Source organism: Balaenoptera musculus, chromosome 16, assembly GCF_009873245.2.
Source record: "Balaenoptera musculus isolate JJ_BM4_2016_0621 chromosome 16, mBalMus1.pri.v3, whole genome shotgun sequence".
NCBI classification, from domain to species: domain Eukaryota; kingdom Metazoa; phylum Chordata; class Mammalia; order Artiodactyla; family Balaenopteridae; genus Balaenoptera; species Balaenoptera musculus.
The window spans coordinates 9,101,447-9,119,386 of NC_045800.1; the positions used below are offsets into that span (position 1 = coordinate 9,101,447).

A 17,940-nucleotide genomic window follows, 5' to 3' on the forward strand; every position below is an offset into this window, starting at 1 on the left:
GTGAGGGTATGTTCTATATACTGTGTCACCTTTGTAGTATGATACAAATGAACAAAGAGTATATAAATTAGCCTTCATTTTAAAGAATTGACCAAAATATCAATTGTGAAACACCCCTTTTCATAAAAATACAGCATTTTTTTTTTTTTTTTTTATAGCTACTTTATTTATTTATTTTATTTTTTTTATTTTTGGCTGTGTTGGGTCTTCGGTTCATGCGAGGGCTTTCTCTAGTTGAGGCAAGTGGGGGCCACTCTTCATCGCGGTGCGGGGACCGCTCGTCATCGCGGTGCGCGGGCCTTTCACTATCGCGGCCCCTCCCGTCGCGGGGCACAGGCTCCAGACGCGCAGGCTCAGTAGTTGTGGCTCACGGGCCCAGCTGCTCCGTGGCATGTGGGATCTTCCCAGACCAGGGCTCGAACCCGTGTCCCCTGCATTAGCAGGCAGATTCTCAACCACTGCGCCACCAGGGAAGCCCAAAAATACAGCATTTTAAGCAAAGATTAGATGAAAATTAAAAATTTGTATTTACTTAGACAAGTAGTTTCCAGAGTGGATACATTTATTTTTTAAATGCAAATACATCACCCTTCAACACATATACAATAGTTATAATTTCCAAAAATTAAGTCTGCCTGAGAGAATTGCAACCTCCTTGATTCATATGTCTAACCCTTCAAAGCAGAACCTCAGAATTTCACACTTTAAACATATAGAAGAAGGTTCTGGAAAGAGGAACCTGTATCAGCTCAGAAAGGGAAATAGTTCCTTGTGTTTTCTGGGTTGACTGAGATAAAACAAGATGACTTCTCTCACTTTACATCAAACATTAAATCTAAAATAATATTCCTAACAAGGAGTAGGCTAGTTGTGATTTTTACTTCCCTATCTACTGCTACACTGTACTGAAACAAATAATATTAACCTCAGTGTAAACTAATTTTACACATGCCAAACACTGCACCTTGTTCATTATCTGAGATAAACAATACAAAATATAAACTAGTGATTTGAATTAAAGGTCTTAAGTATCCAATTTTCCAAAAACAATTGATTAGAAAAAGAAAAATTATCAAATACTCTAAGCATTATTTTTCAGACACCGAAGACTATATAGTCTTTGTATAAATAAAAAATATACTTCTATGAAACACATATACAATACGAACTAATGAACTGCTTTAGAAATCCTTAAAATCTTAAACAGTTAATCCAGAAGTATACATAAATTTCACTGAGAGTGAAAAATATTGCAAACAAAAATAACTTATGATCCTATTATGTTAACTCAGTGTACAGTACTGGATTCACGAGTGCAGTAAAAATGAACACTGAGGTCACTTTAAGTAAGTGGTAATATTTCAAAGGACATTAAATACCTGCTTTTCATAAACTTTTTTGGGGGGTTTGGCTTTGTAATAAATATGTAATAAATATCTGTAGTACTTTGAACATGTTCAGTGCTATCTTTCTCCATTTGAAAGTCTTTCTCCAGAGTCAAAATGTCTTAAAGGCATGCCAGAGGGTGGGGAGTTGGGACTTTGCAGTAAGTCCACTAACAAAGCAATCTTATTATCTATGTGCTCCTGGAGTTTATATATTCGCTGATCAATGTAGTCCATAAGTTTCTTTTCCATCAGTTCCATATTTTTAGAAAGAATCTTTTCCAAGTAGGAACAAATGGATTGCTCTTCCATTCTAAAAATAAATTAAAAAAATAATAATAGAACAATTTTCCCTAATATTATAACAAAAACAACCAAACTATAGTACAATAAGCAGCCAACACACATTGCTAAAATTTATCTCCACAACTATACTCTGTCACCTTACAACATATTTCCAGGTTCTAAAATACATATGCAACAGGCAACCACAATCCTGAATGCCTAAAGGATTCTTACTTCTTAAATTCTTTAAACATTTAAGCATAAATTGAAATGAGAATATAAAAATGAAGATGATAGAATTTCTACCCTCAAAGAACAAGTCTTTAGATAGAAAGGGTCTTTTTGGTTTTGAGCCTCAAATCAAAAGCGATCTTGCTGACTTTTTTTAAGGTCTCCATGTTTGTCTTCCAAGTGCTTCCCCAAGCAACCCTACAATTTAAACAGTTTTCTCTTTTTTCATCCAAACAACCTTACTAAAGCAGTGGAAGGACAAGGACAGTGAATTTCAGAGTGTGGTCCACAAAACCCTAGGGTCTCCATGACTTTTTCCAGGGGTTCCATGAGGTCAGAAGTATTTTTATAATAATAATAAAATACTATTTGAACATTAATCGTACAATGAATGTACAATGAATTATCCAGAGGCTATACCATGTATAATGTCATTACTCTGATAACTAATAGCATGTATGGTTGTATATTCTGTTTCCTAGAATTCCTTAAGGTAGTAGGTTTAGGGTACAGATAAATGTTTTTCTCAGAGGTAACTCAATTTGTTCTCAGTATTTCTACTGTGGTCTTACTAGCTATCTATGTTTATACATGCTATAATGCAACATATATGAGAATACAACCCAAAGCTAATAAAGTTTTACATAAATTTAAAACAATACCAAACTTTCCTGGTGGTGCAGTGTTTAAGAATCCGCCTGCCAATGTAGGGGACACGGGTTTGATCCCTGGTCTGGGGAGAGCCCACATGCCATGGAGCAACTAAGCCTGTGTGCCACAACTACTGAAGCCTGCGTGCTTTAGGGCCCGCGTGCTGCAACTACTGAAGCCCGCGCACCTAGAGCCCGTGCTCTGCAACAAGAGGTCACCACAGTGAGAAGCCCGCACACCGCAACGAAGAGGAGCCCCCACTCGCTGCAACTAGAGAAAGTTGGCGCACAGCAACAGAGACCCAATGCAGCCAAATAAATAAATAAAACTATACCATTCTCATTAAACTTTTTAAAAAGAAAATATGGTATTTTTTCATAAAAATGTTTATGTTACTATGTAATGAGTTTATTGTTATTTCTAAACTAATAAATATTTTTAAATAGCCTACATAAATAAAAGTTCTTTGGAGTGCTCAATTATTTTTAAGAGGGTAAAGACCAAAAAGTTTGAGAACCACTACTCTAGAATATACGAGGAGCTTTTTATTTTTCTCTTTATTTTCAAATAATTATAGATTCACAGGGGTTGTAAAGATACTATAATTCCCCAATGGTCCCAATCGTTACATCTTACCTAACTATGGTATACTATCACAACCAGGAATTTGATGTTAGTACAGTGTGTGTGTATGCCATTTTATCACATGTACACACATTCATTTAAACATCATGTTCTTGACAGAATCAAGTTCTGTCTCGATTGCAAAAACCACAATCGAGAGACAGAACTATTCCTTAACTACAAAGATCTCCCTCCTGCTACCCTTTTATTGTCACATCCACTCCCCTAATCTCCTCTATCCTTAACACCTGGTAATCACTAATACAGTCTTCAGCTCTATTATTTTGAGAATGTTACACAAACAGAATCATATAGTATGTGACCTCTTGAGATTCTCTTTTGTCAATCAGCATAATGACTTTGACAGACAACCAAGTTGTTGCATGTATCAACAGGTCATTCCTTTTTATTGCTGATAGCATCCCATGATATGGATATACCAGGGTTAATTTAACCACTCATCTATTTTAAGACATACTGGTAGTTTTTGGCTTTTACAAATAAAGCTTCTATGAACAATTGTGTACTGGTTTTTATGTGGAAAGAAGTTTTCATTTCTCTGGGATAAATGCTCAGGAGTATGATTGCTGAGTCACATGGTAACTATATGTTTAGCTATTAGAAACTGCCAAACTTATTTAGAGTGGCTGTACCACTTTAAATCACCACGAGCAATGTATGAGAGATCCAGTTTCTCCACGTCCTCATTGGTACTTGGTTTTGTTATCATTTTTAAACTTTTTATTTTAGCCATACTGTGTAGTGGTTTCTTGTGGTTTTAATGTGTGTTTCCTTAATAGCCATGAGGTCAACAGCACTTACATTCATGTGCTTATTTGCTTTTTGTACATTCTCTCTGGTATAATATCTCTTTATGTTTTTTGCCTATGTTCTAATTGGATTTTTTTTAATGTTGAGTTTTGAGAGTTCTTTCTATATTTTAGATATAAGTCATTTGTTGGATATGTATTTGCAAATATTTTCCCTCACTTTGTAATTTGTATTTTATTCCTTTTAACAGAGAAGAGTAAAAGTTTTACATTTTCATGGCATCTAATAAATCAAATTTTTGATTACCCTGCTTTTGGTGTCATATCTAAGAAGTCTTGTCTTGTCTTAGGTCCCCAAAGATTGTTTCCTATTTATTATTAGAAAAATTTTATAGCTTTATGTTTTACATGTAAGTCTATGATCCATTTTGAGCTAATTTTTATATAAGGTATGAGGTTTGGGTCATGGTTCACTTTTTGCCCTTCGGATATCCAATTGCTCCATCACCATGTGTTAAAAAGACTATTTTTCCTTTATTGAATTGCTGTTGCACCTTTGTCAAAAATCAGTTGAGCATAATTTTGTGGGTCAACTTCTGAGCCCTCTATTATGTTCCATTGACCTATGTGTCTGTCCCTCTGCCATCACTACATCATCTTGAATACTCTAACTACATAAGACTCGACACTGGGAAGAGTGATTCCTCCCACTTCATTCTTCTTTTTCAAAGTTGTTTTAGCTATTCTACCTCTTTTGTTTTTCATATAATTTTTAAAATGATCCTGCTTATGTCCGCCAAATATTGTGGTGGGATTTCAATACGCATAATATTAAGCCTGCATATCAATGGGGAGAATTGACAACTTTACTATGTTAGAAATTGAATTGGTAATTTAACAGTTTCCAGGAAAGGAATAACCAGGCCCAGCTGCTTTCCTTAGAGACTTCTACCAAACATCTTAAGAAGAGATAACACCAATTTTACACACTCTCTTCTAAGATGTAGAACTCATCTTATGAGGCCAGTATTACGCTCATGAAAACCAGACAAAGACAGTACAAGAAAAATATAGACCAGTATCTCTAATGAATTAGATGCAAGAATACTCAACAAAATATTAACAAATCAGATCCAGCATTGTATAAAAAAGAATTACAGTCCACAACCAAGTGAGATTTATTCTAGGTATATAAGGCAGGTTCAGTTTTTGAAACTAATGTAATTCACCATATGAACAGACTACAGAAGAAAATTCAGGATCGTATGAATGGCCATAGGAAAAATATTTGACAAAACCCTATACCCATCTATGATGAAAGAAACTCTCAGGTAAGTAGGAACTAAGGAACACTAAGCCTCATGGTCCCTGAGCAGTCTGACTTCTTTCCACCTTTTATAGTCTTTGTATGTTTGCTGTATTATGTCCAGGGATTTTTATTGGTAAAAAGGGGGATCTGAGAGAAATGGGGACATTACATCTCAGCTGGACCCAGGAGCAGTTTTTAAATCTGTTTAGGTTTTTTTTCTCCTTTGGGTTTTATTGTTTGTTTGTTTTGTTTTGCTATATCACAAGTTAACATTGATTAGACTATCAACAACTAAAGACTGGAACGTCCCTGGTGGTCCAGTGGTTAAGACTCTGCGCTTCCAGTGCAGGGGCACAGGTTCAATCCCTGGTCGGGAAACTAAGAACTAAGATCCCGCATGCCACGCAGCACGGCCAAAACAAAAAACAAAAAGAACAATTAAAGACTATTGTTATCTTTCCTTATCCTTCCCAAATAAGAACCACTTGTTCAATAATGTCAACTCCTCAAATTGAATGCTACTGGAGACATTAAGAAAGTTTCAACCAATACAACTCCCTCATTTTACATGGGAAAAAAGGCTAAGCCAAAAGATTTAAACAGTAAGGCAACAGTTAAGGTAGAACTATGATTAGAGTCCTGAATTCCAATCTAGTGCAAAATTTGGACATATTACATCTATATAAAGGATGGGGAACATACTAAACACTTAGCCACCCCTCAATCAAAGCAGGACTGGAAAAAATTGGAATTATGAGATCAGGGGATAAGGGCCTGTACACTAGAAATAATTTAGAGCTGAAAAATGTTTGGATGACTCCGAAATTAGCCTAGGTCACACATGATCTACAAAGGAAATCTTTTACAATGGCTCACTTCATACAATCTGGCAAAAAATGTACATATCATGGTCACCACAGCTCCTCTCCATTCATGCAGACAACTCTCTACTCTGACCCTATCTGTTGCCTGTACCCCTTCCATCAGATGCCTGAGAAGTGCTTGGCACCTCCAGTTTTACACGCTTCTTTCAAAGCAATCCATCCTACTCTGCTGAGTATTTCTTTCCTACAGTGTGTTAATGGTGAAATGTAAAAGCTGCTAAAATCCTCTCTGGAAACATTTTCAGGCAGTAGTTATTGAAACAAACCTGAGTTCCTCCACCTGCCTCCCCGCTCCTGCCCCCAATCTAAACCACACTTGTCTTAAATACTTACGTAACACCAACAGTGCCTTTGCCGGGCTTGGTGATGCTTTCCTGCCACTTGGCGTTGGGTCCCACACGGAGATGGTTCACTTGACTACACAGATTCTGCAGAAAAGGCAGCAACTCAGAGTTAGGTATATGTGAGTTGTCACTTGCTTTCTTTGGTAAGAAAGAAGATACTGCATTCTTAAGATCATTCTCAGGAAGAGAATGGTTTTGTGGCACAATTTTACACTCTTGGAGGCTTGTCACATTTCCTCCACCAGCTGGCTGTGTACTTTTATCAACGTAAGCTTTTAAGTCTTCAGTCATGTTTCCAGATGTCAATCCAGTTCTGGAAGGGAAAGGTGTGGAGGATGACTTGTCGAAAGCGCCTGAAGCAGATGATGATTGCAGTCCCATCATGTGCTTGTATCCAGCGCTCCCCAAAACTGACTGAAGCTGCTCTCCAATGGGAACACAATTCTAAGCAAGGTAAATAAGAAAATGTTATTATTAACATGAATGATAATGACAGGTAACCTCTGGAGTAACTCAGAGTCAGGCAATGTGCCTTCTTTCATCTGATCCTCAAAGCTTTCACATGGAGTAGGCTATAGCTACTATCCCAATATTAAGTTAGGAGACCAAGACTAAAGTTAACTTGGCCAAGGTAACACAGCTGGTCAGTGGCAGAAGCAGGACTGGAACCCAGGCCATCGAACTCCAGAGTCAGGACTTCTCATCATTTCACTAGTTTTGCTGAGGAAAATATTCAAATAAATACAAGCATACTTAGTAAAATTGCACGGGCTTATTTTAATGTTTCCACTACAAAGTCCTCCTTAATATATGGTAATAAAATGTAGTATTCTCAATTCAGTCACAGTAATTGATAACTTTCATAGAATTAAAAATCATCTGCCTTGGACAGGAATAAAGACGCAGATGTAGAGAATGGACTTGAGGACACGGGGAGGGGGAAGGATAAGCTGGGACGAAGTGAGAGAGTGGCATGGACATATATATACTACCAAATGTAAAACAGATGGCAAAGGGAGATCAGCTCGGTGCTTTGTGACCACCTAGAGGGGTGGGATACGGAGGGTGGGAGGGAGACGAAAGAGGGAGGAGATATGGGTATATATGTGTATGTATAGCTGATTCACACTGTTATGAAGTAGAAACTAACACACCATTGTAAAGCAATTATACTCCAATAAAGATGTTAAAAGAAAAAAAAAATACACAGGAAAAAAAAAATCATCTGCCCACCGTCACATATAGTAATTCAACCTAAGAATATGCAATTTATTTTCATTGAAAGATAGACCAGATAGTTACATACTTAAAGTATGATGTTATATGAGTACTTTTGTAACACTTTCAATGACTAAAATGAGCTACCTTTTGCCTAAGTCTGCCTTAATAATCTGTAGGGTAATGATTATGTTTTGTGGCCTCAACTCAACCGGCTATGCTATATTATTTCCTGAGAAGACTCAGGTTCACCTTTGAGAGCAGGTTACACTGTCTCCTATCCAGGGCCATGTTCTTGCTATGCTCTTCTATTTTTCCACAAGAGAAAAGCAAAACTACCTCTAGCCTATCTAACTGTTACATTATACACCTCCATCCTAAATTCTAAACACAGAACTCTACCAGGGATTCTTATAGGGAATATCATCTCATACTTACTGTTGCTCAGTATCTAGTGAGAGAGACTGAGAAAAATATTATACGAGATTAGCTGAAAACACTCAGTCCATATATTTTCTGAATATTCTAATAAATGATTCTTGGATAAAGCCAGCCCCAAACTCATTCATTCAACAAATATTTACCAGGAATCTACTCTGTGTTAGGTACTGTTTCAGGGACTGGAAATAAGACCGTGAACAAGACAAATACAAATTTGCAAACATACCCTCAGATTTCTGAAAAAAATAAGTATCTCTGAACATCTTGTAGGATTTCTGAAAGGTCTGTCTTTAACTTTTTTAATTACCATAAAATCCAAAAAGTATCACCTTGAAAAAGCAAGAAAAAAAGATATTTTTATCTTTTCAGATGAAAAAGGTAAACAGTGAAAATCCTGAATAACTGAATATATTTTTGTTGAGAAAATGGGGCACAGCTTTCCCTCAGGTAACGTTAAATGACAACTATATGCCAGGCACTTTGATTCAGAATTCCTACTCAATTATTCTAAATTGCTAAAGCAAAAACAAATCGAAGTCAGCACATGTGAACTTCAAATACAAGGAAATAAGAAATCACTTTAAGAAACTTTCCAGAAAACAAGGAACCACAAGGCAAAGGTGAAGCAGGGAGTCTAGAAAGCTGTTCCCCAGGTCCTTTCTTTCCTCATCAGAACAGGCCCTGCCCCAATTAACATATGAAAGTTCCAAACAGTGAGTGGTTACACCCCTTCCATAGAAGGAGAGGCTCTGATCATGAAACATCCCTACTTTATTCTTAACAGATAGTTACAGAGCTTATATGACACTTTCCAGGAAGACATTCCATGGATTCCTTGTTTGTGGACAAAAGCAATCCTACAGAACCAGGTATATCCTGTGAGAATCATTGCATAAATACAGCCTCCCCACAAGAAAGAAGACTTTTATTAGCATGTTTCAAAGACAATTTACCAGGATCACCTTCTTTCTTCCCCAGGGGGTTTACCAAATGTCCCCATAGATAATGATTTAGCACGTGTGTTGGGGGGTTACCACACACGTGCTGTTGGTTGGAGGACTTGTGTTTCTATACGACAGAAGATGCGACAAGGACACACACCACGCTTAGGACTAGGATGAGAGCTGGGAGAGCACGCTTACAATATACCTTATGTACTTGTGAATGGACGGAAATTACACAGCAAAGAAAATGTATTGTTTTGGGAATTAAACAAAAAACCCTGAAAACATGGGCAAAAAACCCCACAAACTACTATTCATGTCATTTCTTTTCCAGAGTCAAGGTTTTAAAACATAAAAATCAGTCCATGAACTGATTTTACTTAATTCATTAACCCTCTCTAATGTTTCCAAAATTTTCCACACACAAAAAATTTCTTCTGTTTTTAAATGTTTAATCTCTATGGCCACTGGATCCTTCCCCTCAAACATCTGTTCTTAAAATATGCTATGCATAAGACTCATCTGGCATTGCCTGTATAAAATAGGTGAGTCCTGGATCACATCCTCAGCGTTTCAGGTCACTGGTGAGGGCCAGGATTCTGCACTTTATAAACATTCCAAGGGATTCTGATACCGGCAGGTTCCTTATCTCTATCATTCTTGAAACAACCCACTTTACCCTGGCTACCTCCACATTCTAACTACCCATTTACTGTTTAATCCCTCAAAATCTGGTTTCCATCTCATCACTATTCAAACTGACCCCCTGAAGATCTCCAAGGAGTACTTAGTTGATAATCCAAAGGGCATATATATTATATAAAATTTACTCGGAGCCATAAACTAGACAGACAGGTCTTATCTGCACAAAGCTTATATTTTAATGAGATACACAGAACAACACATAAACAAAAACAGGCAAGAAAGCGCTGATGAAAATATGATACAGATTTGGAGGAAAAGGCTAATATTTCAATCAGGGTGGTTAGGGAAGGTGTCATTCAAGATGGAACGTTTAAGATGAGGTTGAAATAACAAGAAAAAGGCAGACTTGCTAAGATCAGGAAGAGAGGACTCTGGCCAAAGAGAGCAGTTAAGGGGGCAAAGGTCCTGCGGTGGGAGCACGTCTGGATATTTGTGGAACACCCACATCAGAATGTCTAGAGCAAGGCATCTGAGGAGATGCAGCAGGAGATGAGGCTGAGGAGGTAACGAGGGCCCAGATCTTAGGGGAGAGCGTACGGAATCTGGATTAGTTCTGAGTGTCAAGGGGAGCAGTCAGGGGGCTTTGCACAGGGGAAGTCGAGTCTGCTTTACCCTCTGAGATCATTCTGGCTGCACTGTGGAGAGGGAGCACTGGAGCAGGAGGGCCAGGTAGGAACCTCCTGAGGTGTGGAGGTGAGGTAATAGTGCCAGCGGAAGAAGAGTATGGACCCTGTTCACTTTAAAGCTCTCTTTTCCATGCTTTCCAAGATCATCATCAACTCTCCTGTTCTCCTATGTCTGCCTGTTGATCCAACGATACTCGTCCTAAATTAATATTGGCAAATCTCAAGAAAGTTATATAAGTTTTTAAATTCATATTATTGGTTTTAAACTTTCATCCTGTGATCTTACCAGTATTATCGTTTAGATTGTAAACACGAAGAAATTTGTCCTCAAAAAGAGGAACCAATGCCAAATAACACAGAACTAATAGCTTTGAATTCAGGTCTCCTGACATCAGATCTCTTGCGACTCTTAAGCACTGCTGTGTCCTGCTCTTGTGGTTCCTTTTTCCTCTCCCCGTATTCTTAGCAAACGCTCCTACTCTGCCAGGGTCTTCCTTCCTGGCTCCGGTCTCTCCCCTCACCCCCTTCCCCATCATCTACTAGGCATGCTCCTCCCAAACCCCCCTCCACTCCCCCAGCCCCACCTGTGTTTCCAAAGCCTCACAACATCATCCCAGGACATGTGTTATTCACATCTAAAACTCAACACTCCTAAATTAAACTCCTTTCCCCCAAGTCGCTTCCCACCTTGGGTTCCGTGTATATTATGGTATCACCGTTTTCAAAACTTTAGTTTCACATTTGATTCTGTTTTTCTCCCACAGAACCCATATTAAGTTAGTTGTCAAGTGCCAATGGCCCCACTGTTGTAGCCTCTCACAATCCAGCATCAGGTTACTCCTTCCAAGTTTAGACTCTCATTAACTCTCCTCTGGATGACGGAAATAACAGAGCTGCTTTCCTTCTCGTAGCCTCACTTTCTGCTGACGCATCTTTCCTACTGACTCATCTTACACATAATAGCCGATTAAATTTATTAAAACAGAGCTAAAAAATACCCACAAACTTTATAACATCAGTCAAAATCCTCTAAGATCCAGCCCCAGTCTACCTGAAACTTCCTGTCACTTCTTCACTCCAGAGAAATGAACTTCTATTCATTTCCTAGCTACATCCTATTCCTCTAGCACTTAAGATTTAATCCATACTTGTCTCTATCTCTTAAGTTGCATCCCTCCAAATTTACTTGCCTAATCCCACCCTTCCTCTTTAAAGGCGTAGATAAAATGCTACTTCCTTTAATAAGCCTTTCCTAGCATTCCTCATCATTCCCCACTTAGATGCCCTGACTCCCCTAACAAGACTACAGAGATCCTTAACAACAGGCTATCGACTAATTCATCTTTGAATCTTCTAAGGTAACCAAAACTGTGGTACTCACTAAGAAGGGGCTAAATAAATACTTGCTGAATGAATAAATGAGTGAATTCATGGAAAATTGTGAAGTCTGTAACAGAAATATTTTTTTGCAAGAGAGTAGGTCTACAGAATGTTATTTTTTGAAAATTAGTAAAGTGAATAGTTAAATCAATAACAAAAGTTGAAATAAAAAGATTTATGTTTCTACATGTCCTTATAAGAAGACATCATTTAAAGAATTTTAACAGTATCCAGAAAGAAATCCATTTCTACTCACCTGTTGCTGGAAAATAACCATATTCATCAATTGCTGAGCTCCAGATGACAACTTTGACCCCATGGACTCCATGATGGTTTGGACCCTCTCCAGGTCTATCCTTGATCCTAGAGCAGGAGAGCCTGCTGAAGAATTTGCTGAAACTGGCCTCACATGTACCACAACTTTACTGATGAACACACACTGCTTTTCACCAAAGGAGAGCAGCTATTATAATACAAAAGTTCAACAAAATTAATGATAATAAAAATAATCATCATTTAAAGTCATTTCTTGTTAATACTGAAGAGTGAAGCATTCAAGAATCTAAAAATTAACTTCAAGTACATTTTAAAGGTTTCTCTAGAACAGTCATAGTCAAAAAAAGACTCAAAAAAACAATGTAAATGCAAAAAGTCCTTTTTAAATAAAAGATTATGTATAAATAATGTTTTACTTACTTAGTTTAGGGAATTAAAGATAAACTATACCAATCTGAGATCTTAACATACTGAAACTTGCTATAGTATTATTTAATACAAAATAAGACTGTCCAGTGTCCCATGCAAAGTGTTTGTGAAATACTAAATATAAATAAGTCAGGATTTTAGAATTTAGAACTGTAGGGAATATCAATACAACCTAAGATAGCTCAACAGTTTACACATAAAAATACGAGTTCAGGGTGGTTTTTTTAACTTGCAAAAGACACCCAATTAGCAAAGTTGAGGTCTGAGCCTGTTTCTTCTGTCTTCTATCCCGGTAGCTTTTCCAATGCTTTATGCTTCTTCATGTTGTCCCTGCTTCTAGAGCAAAAGACATTTCACGTGTGGTGTAGGACAACAAAGTAGCAAAGTGGAACGAAAACAGCATTTAGAATCAGACAGACCTGAGTTCGGTGATGGCTCTGCCTGGGTGACCATGGGCAAATGCCAAACTTGAGTCAGGAGTAAAATGAGTTCACATGGTTGTTATGAGGATTATGTGTTAAAATTTCCAGTACATATCATTGAGTAAGTGCTCAGTAACTATAACTTTTAACTTACATATACTATTGGCCCAGAAGAAGCTTTCACACAAACCCAAGGATTTCCCTAAATGAAACACTCTTTCACTCCCTGGTACTTCCACAGCACAGTTTTAAATATCATTCACCTTCACAGACACAACAAACCCATACCTCACACAAAGACACAGGCGAATACAGACCCATGATCTAAAAACTCAGTGTGGCACCAAAGATGTGACTGTCATCAACAAGTAAGTAAATACCTCATGAAATGTAAACACCCACATTCCAACCTCCATATTATCCCTGTTCTGCTTTTTAACCCCCAAGCCTTTCTCACTAGCGAATGTAGTACCTATTTTGCACACTGAGTCAACCTATTATCTGTCTTGCCCACTATAATATTTGCGATGTGAGGCCTTCATTCCAATTTATTTCATAACTGCCAATTCCTGAATGCCAAGTACAGTATCTGGCATCAATAGGCACTCCAGTATTTGTTGGATGAATGAATTGCCTTATTTAAATGAATTTAGAAACTATTAGTATATACATCTAAAATAACATCTTGGGATAATCAGTTCTGTGCTCTTCTGTAAGTAATAATCATCAAAGAATTTGAGAAATTAAAAATAATCAATCCAAGAATTTTCTTCAGTTCCCTAATACTACCCATAAGGTAGCTTGAAAAAGGTGAAGGAACTTGCCCAAAGTTATTGTGCTAGTCAGCAAGAGAGCTCATTTAACAGTCAGGGCTTATGTAAAAAAGAGTGGAAATATGTATATGTATAACTGATTCACTTTGATGTATACCTGAAACTAACAAAACATTGTAAATCAACTCTACTCCAATAAAAGTTAAAAAAAAAAATAAGGCTTTTGATTTCCAGCTCAGTACCATTTCCTTAGATCTGATGACCTTAGTAAAGTTCACCTTAATAATATTTTTCAGGCTGAAGACACCAATCCAAACTCCTTTAACTTTGTGGTGCCCATGTCTGAATCCTCCCTGATTGTGTCCTATCCTTCTAGATTTGGGGACCAAAACTGCTTGTGGTTTTCTTGGCACCTAAGTTTTATATAAAGATAAAAAATGTTTTTAACTCAGTTTTTTAAGGCTCAAAAGTACAATACTGCTGTACTAACAACAGTACATGACATGACTAGGAAATGGAGCAGGACCCCATGGTCCTTGCCCCCCATGTCCTCAGCCTGCCTTTGGTCTGTGGAAAAACTTTAGCCGAAGAATAAGTTTAATCAGAGAAGTGCGAAAATGGAGAAGCAAACAAAAGCAGTCAACAGGACAAAACAATAATTGTTTAGTCAGTAAGCAAAGTCAAGGACCTTTAGTTCCTCCTCAAGGGCTATAGATCATATTCTGAGCCACATCCTGCAAGCTGTCTTATAGATATTGAAACCCCCGCCAGGTGGAGGAAGTTAACTACATGATGACAAGACTGTACCCATGACATAAGCTGCCACAATTCCGGGAACTGGCCTCAAGGAAAAGTGAACAAACCGACCCTGGAACTGAAGAACAATCGAGATGATGCTGGTCAGCCCACCACATGACCAAGTTCAAGATGACTGTCAGAGCTGACTGTGCTGTTTCTGCATGCAGCCCCCTCCCTCTGTCTATAGAAGCTCTTGTCCCCTGATGGTCAGTGGGGGGAGTCGGCCTTCAGACAGGAGTCCAGCACCCCCAACGCCCCACCCCTGCTGTTGCCGGCATCCAAAACAAAGCAAACTTTCCTGTCCACCAACCTTGCCTCTTTATTGGCTCTTGAGTGGCGAGCAGCTGGACACCACTTTTGGTTACAACCGTAGCTAATAAATGGTCACATTTTAACAGAAGAATGTTGATAATTTTTTAGAAAAGAATTTCTTTTTACATGTTTACTGAGTATTTCTGAACTAAAACCAGGGACCAAGTTGGACTAACTACATTACCAAACCTACAGAAAATAAGTTTATATAATAGGAGGACAACTGTAGTTTTAAAATTAGTTTAGGAATGACTAAATGATATTTAGGAATGACTTACCTTTACTTTACAAGCATGTGTGGAAGACTCCAATTTTAGATATTTTTTGTACAAAATAATCTTTTCATGTTCACTAAAAATAAAAAAGAATTAACTTATAAAAAATTTCACACACTATCACTTTTAATAGTTACATTTAAAAATAAAGGTTTCCAGGACAATATTTAAATCCTGAGATTCAGTTTTCCTGGTGAGGCATAAATAGCTGGGACTTCCTACTGAAGTGCACTGGCTACAAAGACAACATCTGCCGCTTACTAGCTGTATGAGAAAATGAAATTAGATATCAAATGTATGCTCATGTAGCACAGAGCACACTGTAAAGCTCAATAACATACCCGTTATATCCAACATGCACGGTATATAAAACACTTCGTATTTTGATTCGTATTAAGGAGAGATTAGGTCAGAATCTTTGTAAGAAATCAGAAAAAAAAACAAGAAGTATAATAATGGGTTAAGTATGCTGGTATGGCACAGTGTTGGGCTCACACACTATGTGTAAAGAGTTTCCTACAGGAAGACGTTCAAAGTTCCAGACTGATAGACAACTTAATTTTTGGAAAACAGATCGTTGTGAGTTAAAGAAAACAGACAAGAAACACTTACCAGAACTTCATCTGATCATAGTCTTCCACTAACTAGCTATGATCTTTTACCAACTTCTCTCTCTTCCACTAGCTCTCAATCTCCACGTTTATAAAAACAACTAGGCTGATCTAGACTGTCTTTAAGATCCCTAAAGGTCTAAACTTCTATGTCTGCTGGTATATTATCTTCTCTCCCCTAGTATCTGGCACCAATGTCAGAGAATCAATAAATATCACAAAAGGTCAAGAAAATAAAACACTACTTCAGAAGAACACTTCCACACGCATACGTCACAAACCTGTTATCCAGAACATTACAAACATTCTTGCCCCTACTGGTTCCACAGTACTCCTCTCCTGAGTATACTTCCATATTTCTTGCTGAACTTAAAATGCCAATAGAAACGATTTCTTCACCTCCAGGAGGGTCACATCTCAGGTAAAGGAAGCAGGGGTTTTCATCTTGGCTGTTCACGTTCCTTTGCAACATCACCAGATCCTGGCTGAAAAGAAAATGAAGACTATTATACAGTTCTCTGAACACTGTCATTAACCCACTTAATGGGCCACAGGGGTTGACATGTTATCCTATTCATTTACATTTGCATTTGCAGTCCAAGCGCCTTGCAAAGCACTGACGAAATGCTCAATACAGAATTCATAAGGAAATGATGCTTTAGACGTGAGGGCTCTCCACTCTCTTTTCCCTTGACTTCTGTAATACATTCTAAGCGACTTCCTATAATTGCCTGTCCAGTTAATGAAATATATGGACTGGGCAGCTAGTGTAAGTTAAAAAACAGTTCAGAAGTGGAGGTGGGGCGGGGTGCAGAATAGAATAAAGGACCAAAGTGTGCCATTTTCAAAACTAAGCTGATGAAGATTTTCGACATCTGGATTTTGTTTTTAATGCCTATTTTGGCCGACAGGAGGTTTTTGTTTCGGGATAGAAAGGCGGTTCTGATCCCGACAGGGGGCCTCAGGAGCCGACGTGACGGACACAAGGGGGAAGGAGGTGAAATGCCGAGTCTTCAGGTCACCTGCCCCCCCGTCCCCTGCGCCCGACGCTCACGCCGGAGTCGCCTCCTCTTTCCCGCGGGCCCGCCCCCACCCTCCCGCCACCCGGGACCTGCCCCCTCGCCCTCGCCGCCCGCACAGACCCGTCACCGGCTCGGCTCCGGGCCCAGACCCTCTCCCCTCACGGCCCCCGCCTCCCCTCCCGGCTCCCCCAGCAGCGTGGCTGGCACCGAGCACAACCCCAGTCCCCGCCGGCCCGGCGCACCCGGTGGCAGGCGGCGCCAGCAGCTCCTCCCAGTCGGCGTCCCGGGCGCCGAGACCAGACCGGGTGAGATGGAGACTCTGGGCCAGGGCTCCGCACGCGGCATCCCAGGAAGAGGCCAGCGTCGGGCGGCGGGTCAGTGGCGGCTGTATGGTCTCGGTCTCCATCTGACCACCTACACGCCAGGCCAGCTCCGGAACCTCTCTTACAGCTCTTTAATTTCCGCCAGACTGAGGGACTGTAAAGGAACAGCGCCTCGTCCGGCTGCAAACCCCAGAGCCGCCGCTTCTCGCCGGGGTCGGAGGAGACCAGCTACTGTAAACACGCATGCGCGCGCCGGCCGGTTTGGGCGGAGCGTTCAAAATATGCGGGTGGGGGGGGCGGGTGGAGAGCTGGAGTCCGGCGCATGCGCACTGACAGCCTGGTGCAGCTGCTGGGCTGTGCGCAGGCGCGGTGCGGCGCCCGTGGGAACCCAGTGGTGGTTTGACGTTGGCTTCAGAAATGTGTGGATGACGGTGGCTGGGCTGACCCGCAGGATTGGTCCGGTGAGGAGAGTACGTCGTGAGGTAGGTGTGGTGTCGTGGCTCTCGAGACCTGAAGGACCTTGTCCCGACCCTCGCTGTCTGTGGCGCGGACGCCGAGCCTTTCCGCGGAGTGCGGTGGGGTGCGGGGGGCTGGGGACGCGGCGGCCGGGCGGTGGAGTCGGCTTTTCAGGAAGCCCTCAGCCCGCGCCGCAGACGCGCTCTCTCCTCCGAGGGTGTCAGGTGGGTGCCGGTCGTTCGGCTTTAGCTGAGGAGGAGGTTGGGACGGTGTTCCCCTTGGTGTGGGGCCGGGGCGGGTGGCGTGTGAGGAAGGTCTGTGGCCCTGGGGCTTCGCCCTGTCAGGTGGCGCGGGCCGCCCTCGTGTCCCCCGGGCCGGGTGGAAGGTGGAGAAAGGCCTGGGCCCGAAGGGGGGTGGGGTCTGCCCTCCCGGCCCCGGGCAGAGCG

The 17,940-nt window shown here is 40.2% G+C and overlaps 1 protein-coding gene across 3 annotated transcripts; it reads right to left on the reverse strand.

Annotated features, from left to right (window-relative positions):
• Positions 1–550: 550 nt before the first annotated feature.
• Positions 551–17,272, reverse strand: LOC118882458 (ATPase PAAT-like). 3 transcript variants are annotated; one of them, XM_036828174.1, is made up of 6 exons: positions 16,958–17,272; positions 15,975–16,178; positions 15,086–15,158; positions 12,054–12,260; positions 6,473–6,927; positions 551–1,698 (listed from the first exon to the last, which is right to left on the reverse strand). In XM_036828174.1, exons 1-6 carry the CDS (start codon positions 17,119–17,121, stop codon positions 1,464–1,466), a joined length of 1,338 nt encoding a protein of 445 aa, XP_036684069.1. In that variant the 5' UTR covers positions 17,122–17,272; the 3' UTR covers positions 551–1,463. The 3 variants fall into 3 exon arrangements, with proteins under 3 accessions (XP_036684069.1, XP_036684070.1, XP_036684071.1); XM_036828175.1 differs by lacking the exon at positions 16,958–17,272 and adding an exon at positions 16,276–16,475 and having other exon boundaries at positions 554–1,698; XM_036828176.1 differs by lacking the exon at positions 12,054–12,260 and having other exon boundaries at positions 554–1,698; positions 16,958–17,243.
• Between the last annotated feature and the right edge of the window lie 668 nt (positions 17,273–17,940).